We start from the raw sequence: 23,886 nt of genomic DNA, 5'->3' as shown, positions 1-23,886 counted from the left end.
GACAGTGGATATGCAGTTGGTGTACTGGGGATTAGATATTCAGGCGTTGCTGCAGGCAATAGATATGCAGCTCTTGTATGGAGCGGTATATATGTAGTTGGTACAGAGTGGAGTGAATATGCAGGAATCATCGAATCCCTACAGTGCAGGAGGAAGCCATTCGGCTATTCGAGCCTGCACTGACAACAATCCTACCCAGGTCCTACCCTCATAGCCTTACCCTGCTAATTCCCCTGATGCTAAGGAGTAATTTAGCATGGTCAATCAACCTAACCACACATCTTTAGAGTTGCAGGGGGCTGTGCAAATGCAGATGTTCCAGGGGAAGTGAATATGCAGTTGTTGCAGAAGACAATGGATATTCAGGTGTTGCAGGGGGTAGTGGATATGCAGGTATTGTAGAGGGGAGTGGATGTGCATGTGTTGCAAGGTCCATGGACATGGAGGTGTTGCAGAGGGCAGTGGATATGCAAATGTTGCAGAGAGAATGTATATGCAGCTAGGGACATGGATATGTAGATATTGAGAGGATATTGAGTAGTTGCAGAGGGAATGGATATGCAGTAGTTGCAGGACATACAGATATGCAGGTATTGCATGCGGCAATGGATATGCAGAGCTTGCTGGGGCAGTGGATATGTAGATGTTGCATGTTATAATGTAACCAAAGATAACGTTGGATCTGTTACAATGTAACCAATGGTAGTGAGGATCAGCTGACCAGGTGATCCGCTAGACACTGTGACTAATGGCGAAATGATGTGGTGGTCAGCTAACTAGTTGACCCAGTATAAATAAAAAGCAGATGTGAATTGTAGAAAGCTTGTATGGCCCAGGATGTGGCCCGAAGCATTGGAGTAATGAAGTTTCTTTATTAAACCTTTGTCTTTGATTTATTTTTTGAAGATAGCTCTTCTATTGCTTGCAATTGAAGTATCGCTACTATCGGATGAACATTGCTAGGGCAGTGGATGTGCAGATGTTGCCGGGGGACTGGATGTGCAGGAGTTGCAGAGGGGAGTGGATATACAGATCTTGCAGAGGGGAGTGAATATGTAGTTGTTGCAGGGGGAGTAAAAATGCATGTGTTGCAGGAGCAGTGGATATGCAAGTGTTGCATGGGGCAGCGGCTGTGCGGATTTTGCAGTGGGGAGTCAATATGCAGCTATTCCAGGGATAGTGGATATGCCAGTGTTGCAAAGGGGAATGGAAATGCAGCTGTTGCAGAGGAGAGTGGATACACAGGTGTTGCACAGGGGTGGATATACAGGTTTTGCAGAGAAGAATGGATATGCAGGGCAATGGATATGCAGATATTACAGAGTGCAGTAGGGCAGTGGATACCCAGTGTTAATGAGATAGTGGATATGCAGTGTTAATGGGGCAGTGGATATGCAGTGTTAATGGGGCAGTGGATATGCAGGTGTTGCAGAGTGTAGTAGGTATGCAGATGTTGCAGGGGAATGGATATGCAGATATTGCAGGGGCAGTGGATATGCAGTTGTTGGGGAACAAATGAATCAGGTATTGCAGAGGGTAGTGGATATGTAAATGTTGCAGGGGGAGTGGATATGCAGTTGTTACAGCGTGCTGTGGATACACAAGTGTTGCAGGGGGTAGTGGAAATGCAAGTGGTAACTGAGCAGTGGACATGTAGCTGTTGCTGGTGCTGTAGATATTTATTAATGAGACCGTGGATACACAGGTGTTAATGAGAGTGGATTTGGAGATGTTAATATGACAGTCACAGGAGATAATGAGCAGTGAATATGCAGGTGTTGCAGATTTTAGTTGATTTGCAGATGTTGCGGGGAAGTGGATATGCGGATATTGCAGGGATAGTGGATATGCAGTTGTTGGAGGAAGGAACAGATCAGGTGTTGCAGAGGGCAGTGGATATGTAGATGTTGTAGAAGGGAGTGGATATGCAGTTGTTACAGGGTGTAGTGGAGATGAAGGTGTTGCAATGGGTAGTGGATATTCAAATAGTAGTTGGGCAATGGATATGTAAGTGTTGTGGATATGCAATTATTAATGAGACAGTGGATATGCAGGTGCAAATATGACAATGGAGATGCAAATGTTATTGAGACAGTGGATATGCAGGTGTTATTGAGGCAGGCGAAATGCAGGTGTTAACGAGACAGTGGATATGTAGGTGATAATGAGACAGGAGATATGCAGGTGTTGCAGAGGGGAGTGAGTACGCAGGTGTTTCAGGTGACAGTGGATATGCAGGTGTTGTAGAAGGGAGTGAGTATGCAGTTATCCCATGGGGCAGTGAATATGCAGGGGCCGATGAATGTTTCAGCTCACAGATGAAATGATAATGAAGTAGACCAATTTGTTATGAATGTATGTTGCTCCTTGGATGTTGAATTTAGGCCTAACCAGAAAAGTGGAGAGCAGTCATCACATGCAGGTGAAAGGCATTCAGATACCAGGGGTTGAGCCACTTACCATAGAATACTCAGCTTCTAATCTACTCTCATAATCATGACATTCATGTAACTATTCCAAGTAAGCTCCCAATGGTGCCCTCATTGTTTACATTGGAGGACTCAATCACAATATTGTCATTAAAAGTTAGGGAAATGGTTATGCTGCCTCTTGCTGAGTAAGGTCATTTTCTGATACAAAAGCCAAATGTCATTTAGCAGCCCAAGATATTGTTCAGTATTGCTTTATGCTGGTATGGACTGCTTCAATGTCTATGGAATTCCAAATGGAGCTGAATACTGTGCAAACATCTGTGGACAGTCCCACTCTGATTCTATGATGAAGGGAAGGTTATCCATAAAGAAGATGAAATAGTTTGGCCTAACACACATCCCTAAGGAACTCCTACAGGATGTCCAAGAGCTGGGTTAATTGGCCTTCAACAATCACAACCATCCACTTTTCTGTGAGGCATGTATTCAACCAGTGTAAGCATTTCCCCTGAACTCTACTGACCTCAGTTCTGCTGGGTCTCCTTGACGTCACACTAGCTCCAATGCTGCCATGATATTAAGGGCATTCACCTTCACACCTCAGGCATTCAACCATCAGTGTCCCTATTTGGGCAAAGGCAGTAATGTGATCTGGAGTTGACTGGCCTTGGCAGAACTCAAACTGAGCACCCGAGAGCAGTTAAATGCCACTTTACAACACTGTTGTTGACCTCTTCCACTACCATGATGACTAAGAGTAGGCTAATATGATGATACTGGGCCTGAATGGATTGGTCCTGCTTTTTGTGGGCAGGACATAGTGGGTAATTTTTCACATTGCCAATGTAGCTATGCTGGAACAGCTTCATTACGGCATGATGGCCAGGATGTTGTTGGTTCCTGTAAGTCTTGCTCAGCCATATGGAGTGAACCAAATCGGTCATGTCCAACCCTTTAATATTACAAATGTTTCCCTACAACATTATGACATACCACGTGCAATGGGTGAACAATCTTAGTGCCTGATAGTTCTCTTGCCAATGCACATCAATGCTACTGTCATCAAGTTTCACATTATTAGCACCCAAAATCAATACAATACACAAGCAAAAAAAAGCTTCTTTTTATTCATTGGATGTGGGTGCCATTGGCTGGGCCTGAATTTGTTGTCCATACCTAATTGCCCTCAAACTAGTGGCTTGCTAGTTTCTAATAGCTGCCAGGCCATTTCAGAGAGCAGTTAAGAGCCAACTGTATTGCTATGAATCTGGAGTCATGTGGCAAATTTCCTTCCCTAAAGTACATTAGTGATTCAGATGGGTTTTTATGACAATTGACAATGGATTCATCAGATTTTTTTTGATTCTGGGTTTTTATGGAATTCAAATTTCACCATCTGCCATTGTGGGATGTAAACCCAGCTCCACGCAGTCTTACCCTGCATCTCTACATTACTAATCCAATGACAATATCAGTAATGCCACCAACTCCCCCAACTAACTGGTTCAGAAACAATTTACTGAACTGCAGCTTGGAATGTCAAGATATATACACTTCTCTTTCACTCTTGTGGCTGCTCCAAAGGACACAAGTAAATTACTCTGCAAAAGACTTCATTAGTTCTTTTAAGTCTCATTTGGGACCACATTAAACAAATTAACAACCCAATTTAAAAGGGGGAGAAAAACAAAGGCATCAATAATGCAATCTACAAAAAATATTATTTTGGACCTCTATCTAAGACAATAAGTGTTTTGCACTGTATAAAAGCTAAAGCAAATGATTAAATGATAATTTGATGTGATATTATTGCTCAAATTTCTTTTGGATGATTGATTGTTGGTGTTCCACTATCCACAATGTAAAATTGACATGGCAAAATATCAACAATTTCACTTTTATCACTTAAATCTGTCCTCTCCATAACGTATGGTCAAATTATGCATAAACTCAGCAACTGCTGCACCATTGATTTAACTTTGTATTAAAATATATTTCAATAATGTAACCTGAACAAAACAAAAACAAACATTATTCAGGAGCACAGTTAATGCTTTCCAAAACAGTAAACAATATAAATGCATCATATCTTTGAACTGAACTTTAATGACTGATATTGTTTAACTCAAGGCAAAGATTGTTCAATGTCTTTTTTTTCACTGGGAAGTTATTTCTGATTGCTCCATCAGAACCTAAAATTTTATCAAAAGACCCTTCAGCCCATCTTAAGAACATAAGAAATAGGAGCAGGAGTAGGCCATCCAGCCCTTCGAGCCTGCCCCGCCATTCAATAAGATCATGGCTGATCTGTCGTGGCTCAGTTCCACATTCCCGCCCTCTCCCCATAACCCTTAATCCCCTCGCTTATCAAAAACCCATCAACCCGCGTCTTAAAAATATTTAGCGAGGCAGCCTCCACCACCTCAACGGGCAGAGAATTCCAGAGATTCACCACCCTTTGAGTGAAGAAGTTCCTCCTCAACTCAGTTCTAAACCGCACCCCCTTTATCTTGAGGCTGTGCCCCCTAGTCCTACTGTCTTTTTTGAGCGGGAAAAGCCTCTCCACCTCTATCTTATCCATCCCATTCATCATCTTATACATCTCAATGAGATCTCCCCTCATTCTTCTAAACTCTAACGAGTACAAGCCTAGTTTATTCAGCCTCTCCTCATAGCTCAACCCCCTCAGCTCTGGTATCAGCCTAGTAAACCTCCTCTGCACTCCCTCCAAGGCCAAAATATCCTTGCGTAAGTACGGCGACCAAAACTGCACACAGTACTCCAGCTGCGGCCTCATCAATGCCCTATACAGCTGCAGCAAGACCTCCCTACTTTTATATTCAAACCCCCTCGCTATGAAGGCCAGCATCCCATTAGCCTTCCTGACCACCTGCTGCACCTGCAGGCTGGTGCCTGCAGCATCTTGCCTGCACTGAACTCAGGCTTCTTTCAAATTATCCAACATTCTCCCGATACACTATGGTATTATTCTTCTGTCGTTACCTAGCATCTTTTCAATGCTTCAATCAATGTAGGATCATCATCAATCAGTATTAAGTCAATCACAGCAATCAGAAAGGCAGAGCACTGCACATTTCAATCAGCTTTGAACAAACAAGTTTCCTCTCATCTCCCTCTTTAAATATTTGTGCATACTGTATCAGCAAATAACTGGAAATAATCCACATTTATGCTAATGCCCAAGTTTTGAACTCTCCGTCTTTTTTCTCATTGATCACTCAGCGAATCAAAGGACAAATATCCTGTCATATTGCACAGGGGACAAAGGGAGGGGTGGGGATTAACACCAAGTTAGAGAAAGAGAATCAAGGGGATGACCAAAGACTTGGCCAAATGTCTTAAAGGAGGAAAGGCAATTGAAGATGTGGAATTCTAGATTGCAAGTCTCATGTTGGTAGTTTCAAAATCAATAGTTTTAATGCGATCATTATTGTAGTCTAACTTTATGTGTTATTTAGCATTTTGCGCTAAATGGACTAAAGCCATTAAAAAAAACAAACCTGCATTATTGGAATACAGCTAGATTAGTTAAATATGGCACAGTGGTTAGCACTGCTGCCTCACAGCGCCAGGGACCTGGGTTCCATTCCTGGCTTGGGTCACTGCGCAGAGTCTGCACATTCTCCCCCTGTCTGTGTGGGTTTCCTCGGGGTGCTCCAGTTTCCTCCCACAGTCCGAAAGACATGCTGGTTAGGTGGATTTGCTGTGCTAAAGTTTCCCTCAATGTACCCAAACACGCACCGGCGTCTGGCAACTAGGGGATTTTCACAGTAACTTCATTGCAGTGTTAATGTAAGTCTACTTGTGTTACTAATAAATAAATTTAAACATAAACTAAATAGATGGCCTTATTCGTGAGACTATTGAAGAATAAGTAATTTATTAATGCCTGTGTTATTAAGGCTGGTATGGTAATATAACCTACAACACAAAAAAATAACTTTTATAATTATCAACACACTATATAATTAACATTTGATTATTAATACTGATTCTTAAAATGATGCAAGAACTGTAAGATGCTCCCTTCTTGGCAAGCCAAAATAACAACTTGTCAGATCTTTCATTAATCCTGACTGAAGGAATGAATAGCCTTCTATTCAAGACGTCTCAACTTTAAGTGACAGTTACGTTAACCAATTATTGACTGAGGCAAACACTCAGGCAAACTCAAGGTAAGAAATATCATTTAAGAGAAGCCAGTGTCTTAAAGTTGAGACACTATGCATAATTAGCTAAAAAAAACCAACTCTTATTTCATTATTGACAATTTATAAACTAATCGCCCATTCTCCAACAATTGATCAAGGTGGGTTTTAAGCTTTTAAAAAAGGATGTCAAGCAGCCATATTGAGAGGTGTGAGGAGGGGCTGGGGAGTGTTGTTTTTACATGGTTTCCATGTTTTTGGAGCCTTCACACCCCAGCATCAGAGGGTGGTGAGGAGCCTGTCCAGTTGTTGAAGTTAACCTTTCTCCTCCCACAGTTAATTATCGTTGACTGACACTTCATTTTTTTGTCTTTCTGCCTTGTTACCTTTTAATGGTTAATAAACTTTCTGAATTTGTTATTTAAACGTTCTTTCTTGCTATGTGGTTAAGTCTGTAGAACACGGTGTGATTTACAATCAGCAAGTTATTGCAAACAAATGAACCCCATAGATTGAGGTTCAAATAAATCTTGCAGCATCAGGTAGCTAAAGGCACAGTGGTGTTACTTTTCATCCTTCTCATGCAATTTGAAAAACCGCATTTTGAAAGCAAATGCAACCACAATGGGTGGAATTCCCCTGCCAGTAAATTTAATGGTGAGTGGGGGAGAGGGGATCAGAATTCAACATGAGGCTCAAAATCATTTTTATGCTGGGGTAGGATCTTCTACCTTCATGGCATATTGGGAGAGCCACTGGAGGCCAGTGTGAACCTCATTTGCATATCTCATTTGCATTCAGATACAGATGAAGGCCTGATCATCCATGCCCAATTCTCCAAGGCGCCAGTGGTAAAACGCGTTGGTGTGAAACACGCTTAGAATAAGGTGCTGTGCAGATATCAGGACTCACCTTAAAACAATGCCTGAGGCTGCTTATAGAGTTCAGGATAGAGGCTGACACCAGCCTTGGACCCCTGAATGCCACAGCAGTGGGTGGCGATAGCACCAGCAGTTGGACATTCTAGTTTCAGTGTCCTGGATGGGGTCCATCTTCCAGCCTCAGAATATTCTGAGTACTCCTTCTACTTTCTAAGGAGATTCATCTTCCAGCCTCAGAGTGCTTCTGGAGATCTGTCTTCATTTTCAGGAGGTCTACCTTCTTTCTTCAATTGTGGGCCAGTGATGTAGGGGACTTTTTCAATCTGGCACCCAGATAGGATGGTGGGGACTATGTGCCAGCAGGCCTGCCCCACCACAGGATTACAATGCAAAACACTGGCTGCATAATTAATGAGGTCGGGGTCATAAGACTGGACGTTTTTCCCGCTGGCTTTCACAGCAGGAAACAGTCCATGTTCCTGCTCAAACACTGGACTAAGTCCCAAGATGGGGAAATTCCACCCAATGATTTTGTGCTTAGAAATAATTTCATATTGAGGCCCAACCAAAACACATGAAGTCCAAAAGTCTCAGCGTTGTATCATCCTGGGGCCTACAACCCCAGAAAACAAGGCCTCTGTTCCCTATAGGGATGATGTAGAGATGCCAGCGTTGGACTCAGGTAAACACATTAAGAAGTCTCACAACACTGGTGCTACCCTATAGGGATGCCATGTAAGAAATACACCCAGAGATACTACCTAAATAAGGCAAGATTTAATTGAAAACATACACAAGCATTAAAAAGAGACAAATCAAGTGATAGAATCATGGAATCAGAATCGTACAGTGCAGAAGGAGGCCATTCAGCCCACTGTGTCTGTACTGACCACAATCTCACCCAGGCCCTATTCCCACAACCCTATGCATTTAACCTAGCACTAAAGAGCAATTTAGCACAGCCAATCCACCTAACCCATATATCTTTGGGCTGTGGGAAGAAACCAGAGCAACTGGAGGAAGCCCACACAGACACAGGGAGCCAGGAATCGAACCCAGGTCCCTGGCACTATGAAGCAGCAATGCTGACCACTGTGCCACCATGTGACCCTCTTTGATCTTTGTTAGAATGATAAAGCTTCTTGTATACATGAAAATCAAGATCAAGACAGAATTAGTTCTTACAATTTTGAATAAATCCCTAGGTACTTTTTAGCCAAGACCTTCAGCAGGAAAGAAAAACAATCAACTAAATCTTGAATTCCCACTATCCTTTAAATTATTACTCATTAATTATATGTAGCATTTCTCAACATCTCACTAAATTCTTCTTTCATCAATGCCAACCCATGCTGTGGTTCATCTTGAAGAGAACACCAGGATTTACCATCTGCTCCCAAGACTAAAACCCCAGTTTCTTTCGTTCAATCTCACTGATAAATCCTCTTGAAACTATGAATCACCTTTGCAACTTTTCTCTGAACTGTTTCCATGGCTAGAATATTGCCTCTGAATAGAATTTACCAAAGCTGCATGGCCATATCACTGTATAATTTTACTGTGGCCTTCCTTATACTCGTAGTTCAACATTATGTTCCCAATATGGGTTGCTGCTTAACATTATTGTTATAAATAATATTTGGTATAAATAAAGGGGTGGCATGGTGGCACAGTACTTAGCACTGCTGCTTTACAGCGACAGGAACACAGGTTCGATTCCCAGCTCGGGTCACTGTCTGTGTGGAGTTTCCATATTCTCCCCATGTCTGTGTGGATTTCCTCCGGGTGCTTCGGTTTCCTCCCACAGTCCAAAGATGTGCAGGTCAGGTTGATTGGCCATGTTAAATTGCCACTTAGTACCGGGGGACTAGTTCAGGTAAATATGTGGGGCTAGGGGATAGGCACTAGGTGGGATTGTGATCGGTGCAGACTCGAAGGGCCGAATGGCCCCCTTGTAAGGATTCCATGATACATGGAAAGTTGAGCTTTAACTAAACTAAAGGAAAAAAAAAGTGAACTATAATCGAAATTAAAAATGTCTCAGCATGTCATTCCACAACCTGCTCTGACTGGGTTAAAACGTAGATAATTTGTGAGCACAATTTGTTAGAATGAAAACAGAAAATGCTTAAAATATTCAGGCAGTTTGGCAAGATGACCTGGACTCGAAACATCAGCTCTTTTCTCTCCTTACAGATGTTGCCAGCCCTGCTATTTTCCAGCATTTTCTCTTTTGGTTTCAGATTCCAGCATCTGCAATAACTTGCCTTTGACTTTTCATCATCTACTTGTTGGCCAGAATTTTCCAATCGTTCCCGCTAGCTGGATCTTCCGCTACCCTCGATAGTGCACCCACACTGCGGCTTTCCCAGCAGCAAGAGGAGCATTTAACAGGAAACCCCTGTTGACAATGATGGGACCAGAAGATCTCACAGCCCGCCAATGCGAAACACTGCAGCAGGTTGCGCAGAAAATCCTCCCCATTATCTCAGTTTCTCACCTCTCAGATGCTGAGTATTTCCAACATGTTTTGGTTTTATTTCAGATTTTCAGCGTCGATGGTATTTTATTTTCCCTACAAAGAAAGTTCCTCAACTCAGCACCTCCTCTAGGACAATTACAGAGCGGAGATGCTATAGGAATATTTGTGGGAATTAAGAACATACCTTCTGCCACACCCTCTCCTGTCGAGAAAGTTCTTAAAAATTCAAACGTAACTGCTCTGCTGATCATAAGACCCTGTTGTCCACCTAATTATATCAAACATCAAGCAGCCTCACCAGCAAAACCTGAAGTGATTGCTAGAGTCATTTCAAAACAGCACCATGTAACTGAGTCTTTTTTTAAATTTTTGTGGGCCTAGGAAAAGTAGCAAAACCCTTTCTGGCCCAACATGTAAACTCTAAGCCCTTCCTACACCTGCTGGATTGCCACTCCCATCCTCCACAGGCCGAGCTGAGTGCACAGCCAGCCAATTACCTGCCTTCTTCAACAAGCAAGTTGCCGAGCAGTTTAATTGCCAGCATTAGAATGAAGTTGGAAGCCAGAGTGGTCAGCCTACTGACTTTGTGTCCATTTTGGAGGCCCCATCAAATTTCTCCATCAACAAGTCCAATCCAAGCTACCACTGTATGGCTCCCAGTGAGTAATCAATATAGTCACTACCAGAGAAAAATGAAGCACAAAGTGCTATTTTTGGTATGGGGAATCTAATAGAGGTTTACAGCATGGAAACAGGCCTTTCGGCCCAACCAGTCCATGTCGCCCAGTTTTTACCACTATATACTCAGCTTACCCATTTAACTGTCTAAATGCTTCTTAAAAGACAAGATTGTACCTGCCTCTACTACTGCCTCTGGTAGCTCGTTCCAGACACTCGCCAACCTGTGTGTGAAAAAATTGCCCCTCTGAAACCATTTGTATCTCTCTCCTCTCACCTTAAACCTATGCCCTACAGTTTTGACTCCCCCATCTTTGGGAAAAGACGTTGACTGTCTACCTCATCCATGCTTCTCATTATTTTATAGACCTCCATAAAGATCACCTCTAAGCCTCCCACACTCCAGGGAAAAATGTCCCAGTCTGTCCAGCCTCTCCTTATGACTCAAGCCATCAAGTCCCAGGAGCATTGTAGCAAATCTTTTCTGCACTGTTTCTAGTTGAATAATATCCTTAATGTTGGAGAGTGGACAATCAGTTGGTTTGACAATAGCATGTGGCACTGAATGAGAAACATTTATTTTCTTATATCATTTCATAAGGTGATGAAACTTGACACTCCTACTGAAGAATATTCAAGTTATCTATATCTTTCACGACAATACAAATCATTTGGCTTCCTATCAGCCCATTTCTGACTCAAATGTTTACAACATAATTATATCAGCAAGTCAATTACACATTTTCCTCATAAAACAGAAGGAAGAAAAAGAGAAGACATTTTTCACTTCAATATAAAAATGATTGCGGGTAATTACCTGATGTGCATCCAAATCAATGATCATAGCCTTGGACACTGCTTCCACTCTCTCGAACAAAAACTGCAACAAAACCGCAATCATAGTGATGCTCAAGGCAAACAAGAGTAGCTGCAAATTACACACTTAGAATTACCATGCATAACACTAAAACCTTGAAAGATTTAGGAAACTGTTAATCAAAGAAGTACAGAGAACACATAAGTAAAAGGTGCTGGGGAATAGAATGTTGATACTAATTAATAAATAATACTCCTACATTTGCCACATACTTTGAAACACAGATGATCACTTGGATTTGAAACAAGGATATATATTTGCATGAGGTGCACAGAAAAGGAATAATAAAAACTTGGAGAAGAAAGAAAGGTGCTTTATAGAAGTAGAAACATAAACGTGTGTTCTCACACAAAACTTCAAAAATGGTTAAAATATCTGACTACCTTAACAGAGAAATGAATACTGTGAAGATATCCACTAAAAAGAGAACCAGGATTATTCCCCATTTCATATTGTAGCATAAGGCCTTTAACACGCACCGCAAGTGCTCACTGCTGTACTGTCTCAGGTATAATACTGGCGGCCTGGGTTACTGTTTAACAGCATACCACTGCCATTACAAACCATAAACAAGATGGACCGCATTTTCCCTAAAATTATAAATGATTGTGGATCATTGAATCATAAGAATCCGACAGTGCAGGAGGAGGTCATTCGGCCCATCGAGTTTGCACCTACCATAGTCCCACCCAGGCCCTATCCCCATAACCCCATGCACTTACCCTAGCTAGTCACCCTGACACTAAGGAGCAATTTAGCGCAGCCAATCCACCTAACCCGCACATCTTTGGGTATTAGCACATCTGACACTTGTCTCTTATCCCATCATAAGGTTTCTTCTCATCCAGCCTAATCTCATTAGTTCATTTCAACAAGATGAACCTTATTGTCATGCTAGGTTTGAGAACAATAATTATAATTTTAATGAAATAAAATAGTTTTATTGAGATCACCCTTGCAAAGAAGAACTTCCAGTTATTTCTATGCAGTTTGGATATCGGCATTAACCAGCTATTCCCAGTATAATATTTTTAATCTTGGCTACTGCACAGGTTTCCTTTGTACTGACCCAACAATGAGAGTGAAATAGGAGTCAAATCAGGATAGATTCAGTCTTATTGTATACAAAATTACTCAAGTAACGGGGACTGATCAACTGATACACAATATTTTACCAGATTGTTCCATCTGCTAAATTAAGTTATTTATGTTGAATCTATACTGTGCTCAAATAGATAAAATGCTGAAAATGAATTTTGATTTACAAACAGCTGAAATGGGTTACACGGATGTAATGGTAGTGCAAACAGCATTCACAAAAACTAAAAGAATACCAGCCAATAACAGACCTGTGGTGGACAACAAGGAAGAGACTATATTTAAATGATACAATGCTCGACACTGACGATATGTGTAGGCTCCTGTCACTAAAACATAGGGTTCTTAGGTACCTCATCAAATGCCTTTTGGAAATCCAAGTACAGAATATCTACATATTCCCCTTTTATTGTTACTTCCTCAAAGAACTCCAATAAATTAATTAAACGTAATTTTCCTTTCACAAAACAGCACTGACTCTGTCTGCTTGCATGGTGATTTTCAAGAAGTCCTGCTGTTATCTGCTTAATAATGGATTGTAGCATTTTCCCTGTGACAGATGGTAGACTGACAGGCATACAGATTCCTGCTTTTTGTCTCCCTCCTAGTGGTGTCACAATTGCAGTTTTCCAGTCCATTGGGATCTTTCCAGAATCTAGGGATTTTGGAAGATAGCAACTAATGGCACCTACCCTCTCTGCAATCACTTTTTTAAGACCCCAAGTTGCAGGCCATCAAGACCAGGGACGTGAAACCATTCATTTTGATAGTTTGACCAGTACCTTTACCCCATGATTGTGATTGCTTTAAGTTAATTTGATTTGCAAGTATTCTTGGGAATTTTTTGTGTTCTATACAGTGAAGCTAGACACAAAATACCTGTTCAACACTTCCATATTTTCCTTGTTTCCCACTACTAATTCCCCAACCTCGCCTCCTAAGGGATTAATACTCATTGCAGCTACTCTTTTCCTGTTTAAGTACTTACAGAAACCATTACCTGTTTTTAATATGTCTAGCTAGTTTTCTCTCATCCTCTAATTTCTCTCTTTTCTTAGTTATTCTTTGCTGATTTCTAAAATCTGCCCAACCTTCAGACTGATCTTTTATATTACAGGCATGTACTCTGCAGGAAACTGATGATCATAGAGTGGAATGATCAACAAAAATTGCACACAGGTGTGAATGAAATGTAAACCAGCATCTTCATCATGAGTACTCTTTCCACTTTCACAAGATTATGGTCTGAATGTGCGTTGACTGCCAGCTGAACTTTTGAGTTCTTAACACTATTCCTGTGTCTTTGTTTTATCATTAGATAGTCTAGTTGAAATCTTCTTGTTTTGCCAAACATTTTCCATGTATATTGTCTTCTTTAATGCCTAAATCATATACTTGTTACCGTGAGTCCTGTTCATGGAATCATAGAATCCCTACGTTCAGCCCATCGAGCCTGCATTGACAACAATCCCTCCCAGCCCCCATCATCATAACCCTGCATTTTTACCCCACTATTCCCCCGACACTAGAGTCAATTTAGCATAGCCAATTAAGCTAACCCGTATATCTTTGGAGCACCCGGAGGAAACCCAAGCAGACACGAGGAGAACATGCAAACTCCACACAGACAGTGACCCAAGTCAGGAATCGAATCTGGGTCCCTGTATTGAGGGGCAGCAGTGCTAACACTGTGCCACCGTGACAAAATATTTCTTATACAAAAATCTACCAGTTTTCAGCCTCGCACATTTCTCTCCCCAAGATCATATGGTCCTACTTCACTGTCACTTCCTTCCGCAATCTCTGATAACAATAACATAGCTCTTCCCACTCCCTTGCTCCATTAGCTTTTCAATTCTATTGTGTATTTTGTTAACCTCATCATCTGGATATTCACTTTTGGGCATATATATACTTGAATGATAGTAATGTCCAATGGTGCCCCTTAAGTTTCACTAGCATCTGTATGATTCGCAACTCACTTCTCTCACACATTTGGCAGCTTCCCTGGCTAGCATTACTGTTATTCCTCATATTTTTCATCTTCTACTGAATATAATCATTCCATCACATGTCAATCCCCCTATTGCTGTACTCCAATAACCCTAAGATGCTTAAGCTCTCCTTTTCCATTTCTTGCTTTAAGTTCTCTAGCTTTCCTTTCCTGGTCATTGTCCATACATTCCACATTCCTATTTTTTAATGTTACCAAGTATGTATATGTGAGGACAGGAATATCAGAACATAGGAATTAGGAGCAAAAGCAGGCAAATTCAGCCCTTCAAGCCTGCTCCACCATTCAATCAGATCAGGGCTGATCTCTCCCTGACCCCAAATCCATCTCCCCACCTGTTCCCCATATCCCTTTATTCCTTCTTTATTAGAAACATATGCATCTCCTTCTTGAAACCATTTAATGATTCAGATTCAACTGTGTTAAGAGGCAGCGAGTTCCACAAATTCACCACCCCCTGCGAGAAGTTGTTCTTCCTCATCTCAGTTTTCAATCTACTGCCTCTCAATCTATACCTGTTACCCCCTCACCAAGAGGAAACATTTGGTCAACATTTATTTTATCAATCCCTTTTAACATTTTATATACCTTGATCAAATCCCTTCTTACCCTTTTAACCTCCAGCGAATATAAGCCCAAACTGTTTAATCGCTCCTCATACGTTAACCCTTTCATCCCCAGAATCAAACTGGTAAATCTCCTCTGAACTGTCTCCAATGCCACCACATCCCCCCTCAAATAAGGAGGCCAAAACTGGACACAATACTCTGGATGTGGTCTCAACAGCACCCTATAAAATTGCAACAACATTTCTCTATGTTTATACTCCAGTCCCTTTGCAATAAATGCCGACATCCCTCTTGCCTTTTTTATTACATGCACTTGCATACCAACTTTCTGCAATTCATGAACACAGACACCAAGATCCCTCTGATGACACCAAAATTGGTGGAAAGGCAAATTGTGCGGAGGGTGGGGAGAGTCTACAGAAGGATCTAGATAGGCTGGGCGAATGGGCCAGGAAATGGCAAATGGAATTTAATGTTGGTAAGTGCGAGGTGGTCCACTTTGGTAGGAATAATGGTAGGAAGGATTATTACTTACATGGAGAAAAGCTGCAGCAGGCGACGGTGCAGAGGGACCTTGGGGTCTTTGTGCATGAGTCGCAAAAACCCAGCTTGCAGGTGCAGCAGGTGGTCAGGAAGGCGAATGGGATGCTGGCTTTCATCGCGAGGGGGATTGAATATAAAAGTAGGGAGGTCTTGCTGCAGCTGTATAGGGCATTGGTGAGGCCGCAGCTGGAGTACTGTGTGCAGTTTTGGGCGCCGTACTTACGCAAGGATATTTTAGCCTTGGAGGGAGTGCAGAGGAGGTTTACTAGGCTGATGCCAGAGTTGAGGGGGTTGAGCTATGAGGAGAGGCTGAATAGATTAGGCTTGTACTCGTTAGAGTTTAGAAGAATGAGGGGAGATCTCATTGAGACGTATAAGATGACGAATGGGATGGATAGGATAGAGGTGGAGAGACTCTTCCCGCTCAGAAAGGATAGTAGGACTAGGGGGCATAGCCTCAAGATAAAGGGGGGGCAGTTTAGAACAGAGTTGAGGAGGAACTTCTTCACTCAAAGGGTGGTGAATCTCTGGAATTCTCTGCCCGTTGAAGTGGTGGAGGCTGCCTCGCTAAATATTTTTAAGACGCGGGTTGATGGGTTTTTGATGAGAGAGGGGATTAAGGGTTATGGGGAGAGGGCAGGAATGTGGAACTGAGCCACGACAGATCAGCCATGATCTTATTGAATGGCGGGGCAGGCTCGAAGGGCTAGTTGGCCTACACCTGCTCCTATTTCTTATGTTCTTATGTTCTCTGCACAGACGCAGTTCGAATCTGCTTTCCATTTAGGTAATAATTTGTCTGGATGGTGATCTGGGTCTCACTTCCTCCCTTGCTGAGCGCAACCTCAAGTCTGCTACTGGTATCACCATAACTCAGTTCACTATCTGTCACAACGGTGATGTTCTCAGCGACTAAACCAACATCACAGTAGAATGCAATCGCAAACAACGACTGAAAATAGCCAAGAAAATGGTACCGAGTGGCCTCAGTCAAATGTGAAGTACGGAATGTAAAAAAGGTGTTACAATAGGATGAAATTGAGTCTTAAATTGGCAATCATTCAATAAGATCTGCAAGATTCAGATCATTGCTCATTATACACAGACTAAAAGAAAAGAAGTGGACATACGAATGATGAGGGCACAATTTTTAAAAAGTCTGGAAATAATTTGAAGCGATGTTATTCTAGGACATGAATCTCATTCCTCACTTCACGATTTTTAACGGAGCCGTACAGTTATTCATTTTGAATATTTCAGTACTTCTATTAATATAGCAGAGAGGAATTCAATACAAACAGATTATGCAGGCATGATAACATCACTCACAGTAATGTCCAGGCCAATAAATACATTCTGAAAATGTCACATCTGCATTGAAAAGGAAGGGCAATTTAACTTTAGCTTATAGCAAAGTGATAACATTTGGAACCTGCATCATTTTTGAGTGAAAATTTCTCCCCTAAACATTTGCTTTGCACTGATAAACAGGTTATTAAAGAGAAATGGGGACAGCAGAATATGCAGGATGCAAGCCTTTAAAGGTTTACATTAAAAATAAATGGTTTGTAAATGTTTTCTTCAATAGTTGGGTTGTATAGTGTTGCAGCAATGAACTAATTGATATATTTCTCACATCTTAATATTAGTTTTATTTCAACAAAGCAGAGTTAAAAGAAATACAATCCAGGAAAACATACTTTTCCCTTAGATTGTTGCCAGATAGAGGAGTTTACGCTTAAAGATATCAATAACATAAACATAGCAATAATCAGTGAAGTGCATTATAGGGTCAGAACTAAATGTAAGGAACGAATTGCACCTTATAAATGTCATTTTTTTTTCCATTTTGTTTCATAAAAAGCAAGATACAAAATTTCACGGTACGGTTGCACAGTGGTTAGCACTGCTGCCTCAAAGCACCGGGACCCGGATTCAAATCCAGCCTTGGTGGCTGTGTGAGTGGAGTTTGCACGTTCTCCCTGTGTATGCCTCCAGTTGCCTCCCACAGTACAAAGATACGCGAGTTAGGTGGACTGGCCATATTAAATTGTCCTTCAGTGTCTAAGGATGTATAGGTTAGGGGGATTAGCGGCGTAAATGTTTGGGGTTACAGGAATAGAGCCTGGGTAATATGCTCTTTCAGAAAGTCAGTGCACCTCAATGGGCTGAATGGCCTCCTTCTGCCCTGAAGGGATTCTACAAAGCTTCAATTCTATGAAACAAATATTTACTCGACATTCTCACCTTAATTGCCAAGGTTATGTCAGCATAAGCACAGAATCCTCCTCCTTGTTCACTTGAGCAGTGATGAAAGCCGCCACCTAACAGCAGAAAAGTGATGATTATTACAAAGCTTATAAAGTTGCACTTGGTAATAAATAGTTAAAAAGTAAGTATTCCGCACACAGCTAATAATTAGCGTAAAATAATTAATATCAACTGAGATGACTTACTGTAAAATTTAAAGTTTAGGAATAATTTAATGTCAAACTTTTCTTTGAAGTATCAAAAACAAGAATTAAGTGGATAGCCATATGGAACATGGCTTTTATGCATGAAGTAAAGATGACCACATAGTTAACCTCATCATGATGAAGTCACAGGTGATCATGAAATATTAGCAACTATTTAAATTTAGCACGGCGTCAACTTGACTCAGAAGCTCACTCTAGAAAACTTGAGTACATCAGTTTTGGCACTGCAGTGCTTAATTGAGGGAGGGCAGCACTGTTGGAGATACGTCTTACAGAGGAGAATTTAAACTGAGGCCCTATCGGAGGGAAAGGATACCATGGAACTCAGCCAACATCATTAAAGGCAGATTACCTAGTTATTTTATCTCACTGCTATCCATAGGTCCTCATTCTCTGCAAATTAGATATGACATTTCTCTTACTGCAAGAGTGGCTGCAGTTGCAAAGTAATACAGTGGCGGTGTAGTACATTTGGACATAGAGAATACCATTATAAACGCAGGCTCTCCCTTCTTTTAGTATTTCAAGAAAGGCCCATTGAATATTCAGCTCCTACATTGTGAAAATGTGTTTATTAAAACCATGTTCAAAAAAATCATAGAATCACTGCAGTGCAGAAGGAGGCCATTTGGCCCATCGAGTCTGCACTGACCACTATCCACCCAGGCCGTATTTAGCCCACTAGTCCCCCTGACACTAGGGTCAATTTAGCATTGCTAATCCACCTAACCCACACAGCATCCAGAGGATACCCACGCAGTAATGGGGTGAACGTGCAGACCCCACACAGACAGTGCTCCAAGCCAGGAATCGAACCTGGATCCCTGGCGCTGTGAAGCAGCAGTGCTAACCACTGTGTCACTGTGCTGTCCCAAGAAGGCTGACTAAAATTAGGAGGGAAGGGGGGATTTTATGGCCCCTCCCACCGGCAGGATTTCCTGGTCCTGCTGAAGTCAATGGACTTCTGAACAGCCCACTGCATTTTCCAGCCCCACAGCAGGGCTGTGAAACTCCGCCCTATATTTCTGCACCTTAGTTTGGAATATGGCAGCTTGAACAATTTAAGAAGCATTTTGAACATGTTTCCAAAAAAAAAACCTTCAGCAAACGCAAACTCTGAGGAGCCGGATTCAAATCCTGCCAAGGCAGATGGCTAAGTTTGAATTCAATACAAAAAATCTGGAATTAAAAGTCTACTGATAACCATGAAACTATTGTCGATTGTCGTAAAAACCCATCTGGTTCACTTAATGTCCTTTACGGGAAGGAAGTCTGTTGTCCTTACCTGGTCTGGCTTACATGTGACTCCAGACCCACAGCAATGTGACTGACTCTCAAATGCCCTCTGAAATGGAGGGCAGTAAGTGTCGAGCTGTAAATGCTAGCCCAGCCAGTGACGATCCCATCATAAAGAAAATATACTGGGAGCTACGGTTTCCACCCATGGTCCACAGATGTGCGGGTTAGGTGGATTGGCCATGCTAATTTGCCCCTAAGTGTCATGGGGACTAGCGGGCAGTTATGGCAATAGGACCTGTGTAGGATTGTGGGGATTGTGGTCGGTGCAGACTCGACGGGCCAAATGGCCTACTTCTGCACTGTAGGATTCTATGATAAACAGGCCACACTGCTGTGGAATTCTCTAGACCGCTGTGGTGCTTTTAAATGTATGATATTGCCAAGGTGCTAGGCTTCAAATATAGCACATCAAAACTACTCTTCAAGATTAACCAAAAACTTTACGATGTCAATAAACTGCCTCTGAACCTGATGATCTTAACACAATTCAAATGTGCTTGAAAAGAAAAGTAGATTCATTTTCATCTCCAACTGAAAAGGGGGTTTGTTCACCTGGTATTAACAAACACAACAGACACATTTAAATTTAACATTTAATCTTAAGAAATAAATGAAATAATTGAGCAAGTCACACAAATCTGACTTGACAAGCCTTCTCGGAAATATTTCAAAACACCGGCCATTATTATAAACCTGTAATAGCCGTGACATTAATAATTTTCATCATTTGCCTGGATGTACTGCAAGACAAATAATCAGAACTGTCAAGGGGACAAAGACAGCTGTTTTCATAGCTCAGCAAACTGACATATTAGAACAGCGGTAAAGTCTGGTGAAATTTATTTGCAATAACAAAGCTTCTAATTTCATGTTGTACAGTGTTGCCTGATATTAAAAGTTCCGATGTTGCAATAAATCTCAAGCATTTTCCTTGCCTTTATATTCAGCCAGCTGACTGATGAACCATAAATGCAACTCACTGTCACATTAGCAGATTATTTGTTCTACGGTAAATTAAAACTCAAATCTAAATAGCATGCACATGGCCTACAAATATTTTCAGTAATTAAGTTTCAGCTACCTACCAACATTGATTGCCCATCCCCGGTCGATAGCAAGCTTCCCAGCCTAAACATTAAAAACACATGAAGGAAACAAATTATTACTGCAACAGAAGCTTTGCACGGCCTCCAGTTTATAAAATGATTGTACTCGCGGTATGTTTGATAAGGTGTATAGTGTAGAAATAAACAGCTAACTACTAACATTAAATAAATGTACAACATAGTTTCAGACGTGCATTCAAAAGAAAGCGGCCATTCAGCCCATTAGGCTTGTGCTAGCTAATCGCAAGAGCACTTACGGGGCAGCACGGTGGTACAGTGGTTAGCACTGCTGCCTCAAAGCGCCAGGGTTCAATTTTGACCTTGAGTCACTATGTGTATTTGCACGTTCTCCCCATGTTTGCATGGAATTCCTCTGGGTGTTCGAGTTTCCTCCCGCAGTCCAAAAGATGAAATGTTTAAGTTGAATGGCCATGCTAAATTGGTCCTTAGTGTAAGGGGTTTAGCAGGGTAAATACTTGGGGTTACATGGATATGGCCTTGATTGGTTTTGTTGTCGGTGCAGGCTCGATAGGCTGAATGGCCTCCTTCTGCACTGTAGGGATTCTATGACTCCATGATTCTATACTGAGGTGCACATTCCCACTTTTTGTCAGTAACCCTGTAAGCTCCTCGTCCTCAAGTACCTGCCCAATTCCCTTTTAAAACCAGCTTCCACCACCCATTCAGGTACAGTTAATAAAAACTTTCTTCTCAATCCGAGCCTCGATGAGGACCTTCACAGGAACCCTATTTGCAATAATTGTTTTTTTCCTTTAAGTGATTGGAACATGATGATGTTTTTTGCCAGAATACTACAGGAAAACTAAAACCAGGGCAAAATGTTTTGCATACAAGTGATTACTAAGTAGAAATAAATAAGACCATTATAAATTTTCAGCAGTGAAAAAGAAAATGGCCCCCAATTTAAAATTCATGATGCGCTTTGTTGTAATATGCCATTTAAGTGATAGCAACATGCCATCACTGGAAGGGAAATGTGTCATGTGATCCAGTCTTGGTTTCACTGTGACCTGTGAGCAGAACACAACACACACAGCTTTGCTGCTTATGTCTTCAAGCTTTCCACCTTTGTATACATATTCTCATGTGTCTAGTCTCAACAAATGAACCCACAACATGTTTACACAATCCTTTATGAGCTCTATATGGTTTCTTTATCATTATAAAACATGACAGTCTTGGCACATATGAATGACAGACAAAAAAAAAATATCTTGAGTAACTAATTCATAAATTCATCTCACTGCAGCCACTTAAACTGAAAAATAACTGTGTTGATGAATGGATGGTCGCCATGGTTACCCGTTAAAACTGGGGAACTTCAACTCTCCACTCTGCAGTTGATCTCTCAGATTTTTACCCCTGATTCTTTTATACAGAGATCTGCAATTTTGTCATCTAGAGTCCTGAGGGTCCAACATAATCGTTTCAGGGTCTCTCACACTCTCAACACATTCAAAGGATTGCAATGGTCCATCCAGTGGAATGTCCTCTAATCTGCATGATCATCAAGAAAGGCATGAACCGTGAGGCAACTTGGTCAGGGAATGGACCACTACTAACCTCCTGCCCTGGGAAAGAATGTCATACCACAAGCTATCATGGCATCATGGCAGCCTGTGCTTCACCACAGACTGCTGCCTCTGTGAAATGAAGACATGAAGACACAATTTACTACTGATAAGTCAGAATGAAGGCAATCAGGCCATTTAATTTCTACAGCTCTGATTTCTTCCACTCATCACTTGAAATCTGTGCCATAACAACCAAGAAGTGAGGAGCCTTTTCTGCAGGGGGTCCAGGAGGGGATGGGATGATAAGGATGTCAGTAACGCTGGGAGGGGTTCTCCAATGAGTGTGGTGGGGAGGGGGAGGCTGTATCTGGCTCGGGGGGTTTCTGTAAGCAGAGTTGTTATTTTTTCAGTTGTTTTGCACATGCGCAGTTTGTGGCACCAATCTGAGCTGCGGGCTGTCTGGCGAATTAGGCCCCGCCCACTGTCTTTAATGGCTATAAATGGCCTAGCCCATATCTTCAAAGACTGAGTGGGTAAAACTGGAAGTGAAAACTCACCTGAAAAATGGATCAGCAACTCTCCTGTTTTCACGCTAGCTGGACACTTAGAAAATTCCACACATTGGCTTCCACAGGGTGAAACAAGCTATCAATGAATGCCCACATAACAGTGACGTCTCCACAAGTGCCCAGGCATATCAAGTGGAAGGGGTTCCACTGAGTAAATTTGCAAGTTGTACAAAGGATCCTGCATGCAATTGCTAAGTTTAGGTTTAAGTTTATTTATTTATTAATGTCACAAGTAGGGTTACATTAACACTGCAAAGAAGTTATTGTGAAAATCCCCTAGTTGCCACACTCCGGCGCCTGTTCGGGTACACTGAGGGAGAATTTAGTTTGGTCAATGCATCTAACCAGCCCATCTTTTGGACTGTGGGAGGAAACCAGAGCACCCAGGGGAAACCCATACAGGCACAGGGAGAATGTGCAGACTTCGCACAGATAATGGCCCAAGCCAGGAATCGAACCCAGGTCCCTGGTGCTGTCAGGTAGTAGCGTTAACCACTGTGCCACCCTGAGGGAAAGTGACATGCCCTCTTTGTTATTTGCTGTGCTGCCATCAATTCATTGTTCAGCCAAAAGGGAAAAGGAGGTAGATGGATCTTACAGCACATGGCCCACACCCTGAAACCATGTCTGACAGCAGTTACTACACAATAACAAATGAAGCACAAGGAGGGTATAACTGAGTACCCAGTTTCCCAGCCTGTGTAGTGGATAATGGCATTGAAAGTTAACTTTCAACCCCTAGAAGGTCAGGGGATTCAAACGCCCTGCAACACGCCCCCTACAAAATGCAAAAGATTGAAGTGTTGCACTTGGAACTGCCCAATTTCACCCTATAGGAAGTGCTCAACTGAACCTGGTGCACTAGGTGCGTCCAGAAACCAAAGGACATGTTTGCAAACTGGTAAGTGGTGGCCATCTGAAGATTCCACGCTGACAGCTTTGAGGTCAGCCAGATAGAGAGCAGCTGCTTCAGCCAATGATAGTCTCCAAACCAACCGGGTGGCACAGTGGTTAACACTGTTGCCTCACAGCACCAAGGAACGACATATGATTCTCAGCTTGGGTCACTGTCGATGCAGAGACTACACATTCTTCCCGAGTCTGCGCTGGTTTCCTCCGGGTGCTACGGTTTCCTCCCACAGTCCGAAAGACACCGG

At 42.0% G+C, this 23,886-nt stretch overlaps 1 protein-coding gene across 3 annotated transcripts in view; it reads right to left on the bottom strand.

Moving 5' to 3' along the window:
- hdac11 (histone deacetylase 11) overlaps window positions 1–23,886 on the bottom strand; it is a 133,868-nt gene that overhangs the window by 52,640 nt on the left and 57,342 nt on the right. For all 3 annotated transcript variants that reach the window (XM_080182265.1, XM_080182272.1, XM_080182260.1), the window contains exons 6-8: window positions 20,605–20,647; window positions 17,991–18,067; window positions 11,460–11,522 (exon numbers count right to left, since the gene is read on the bottom strand). In XM_080182265.1, coding sequence (XP_080038391.1) covers window positions 11,460–11,522; window positions 17,991–18,067; window positions 20,605–20,647 — 183 coding nt within the window. The remainder of the gene's footprint in view (window positions 1–11,459; window positions 11,523–17,990; window positions 18,068–20,604; window positions 20,648–23,886) is intronic.

Source organism: Carcharhinus amblyrhynchos, chromosome 3 (assembly GCF_965287045.1).
Source record: "Carcharhinus amblyrhynchos chromosome 3, sCarAmb.v2.hapA, whole genome shotgun sequence".
NCBI lineage: Eukaryota > Metazoa > Chordata > Chondrichthyes > Carcharhiniformes > Carcharhinidae > Carcharhinus > Carcharhinus amblyrhynchos.
This window is presented reverse-complemented; position numbering and strand designations above follow the sequence as displayed.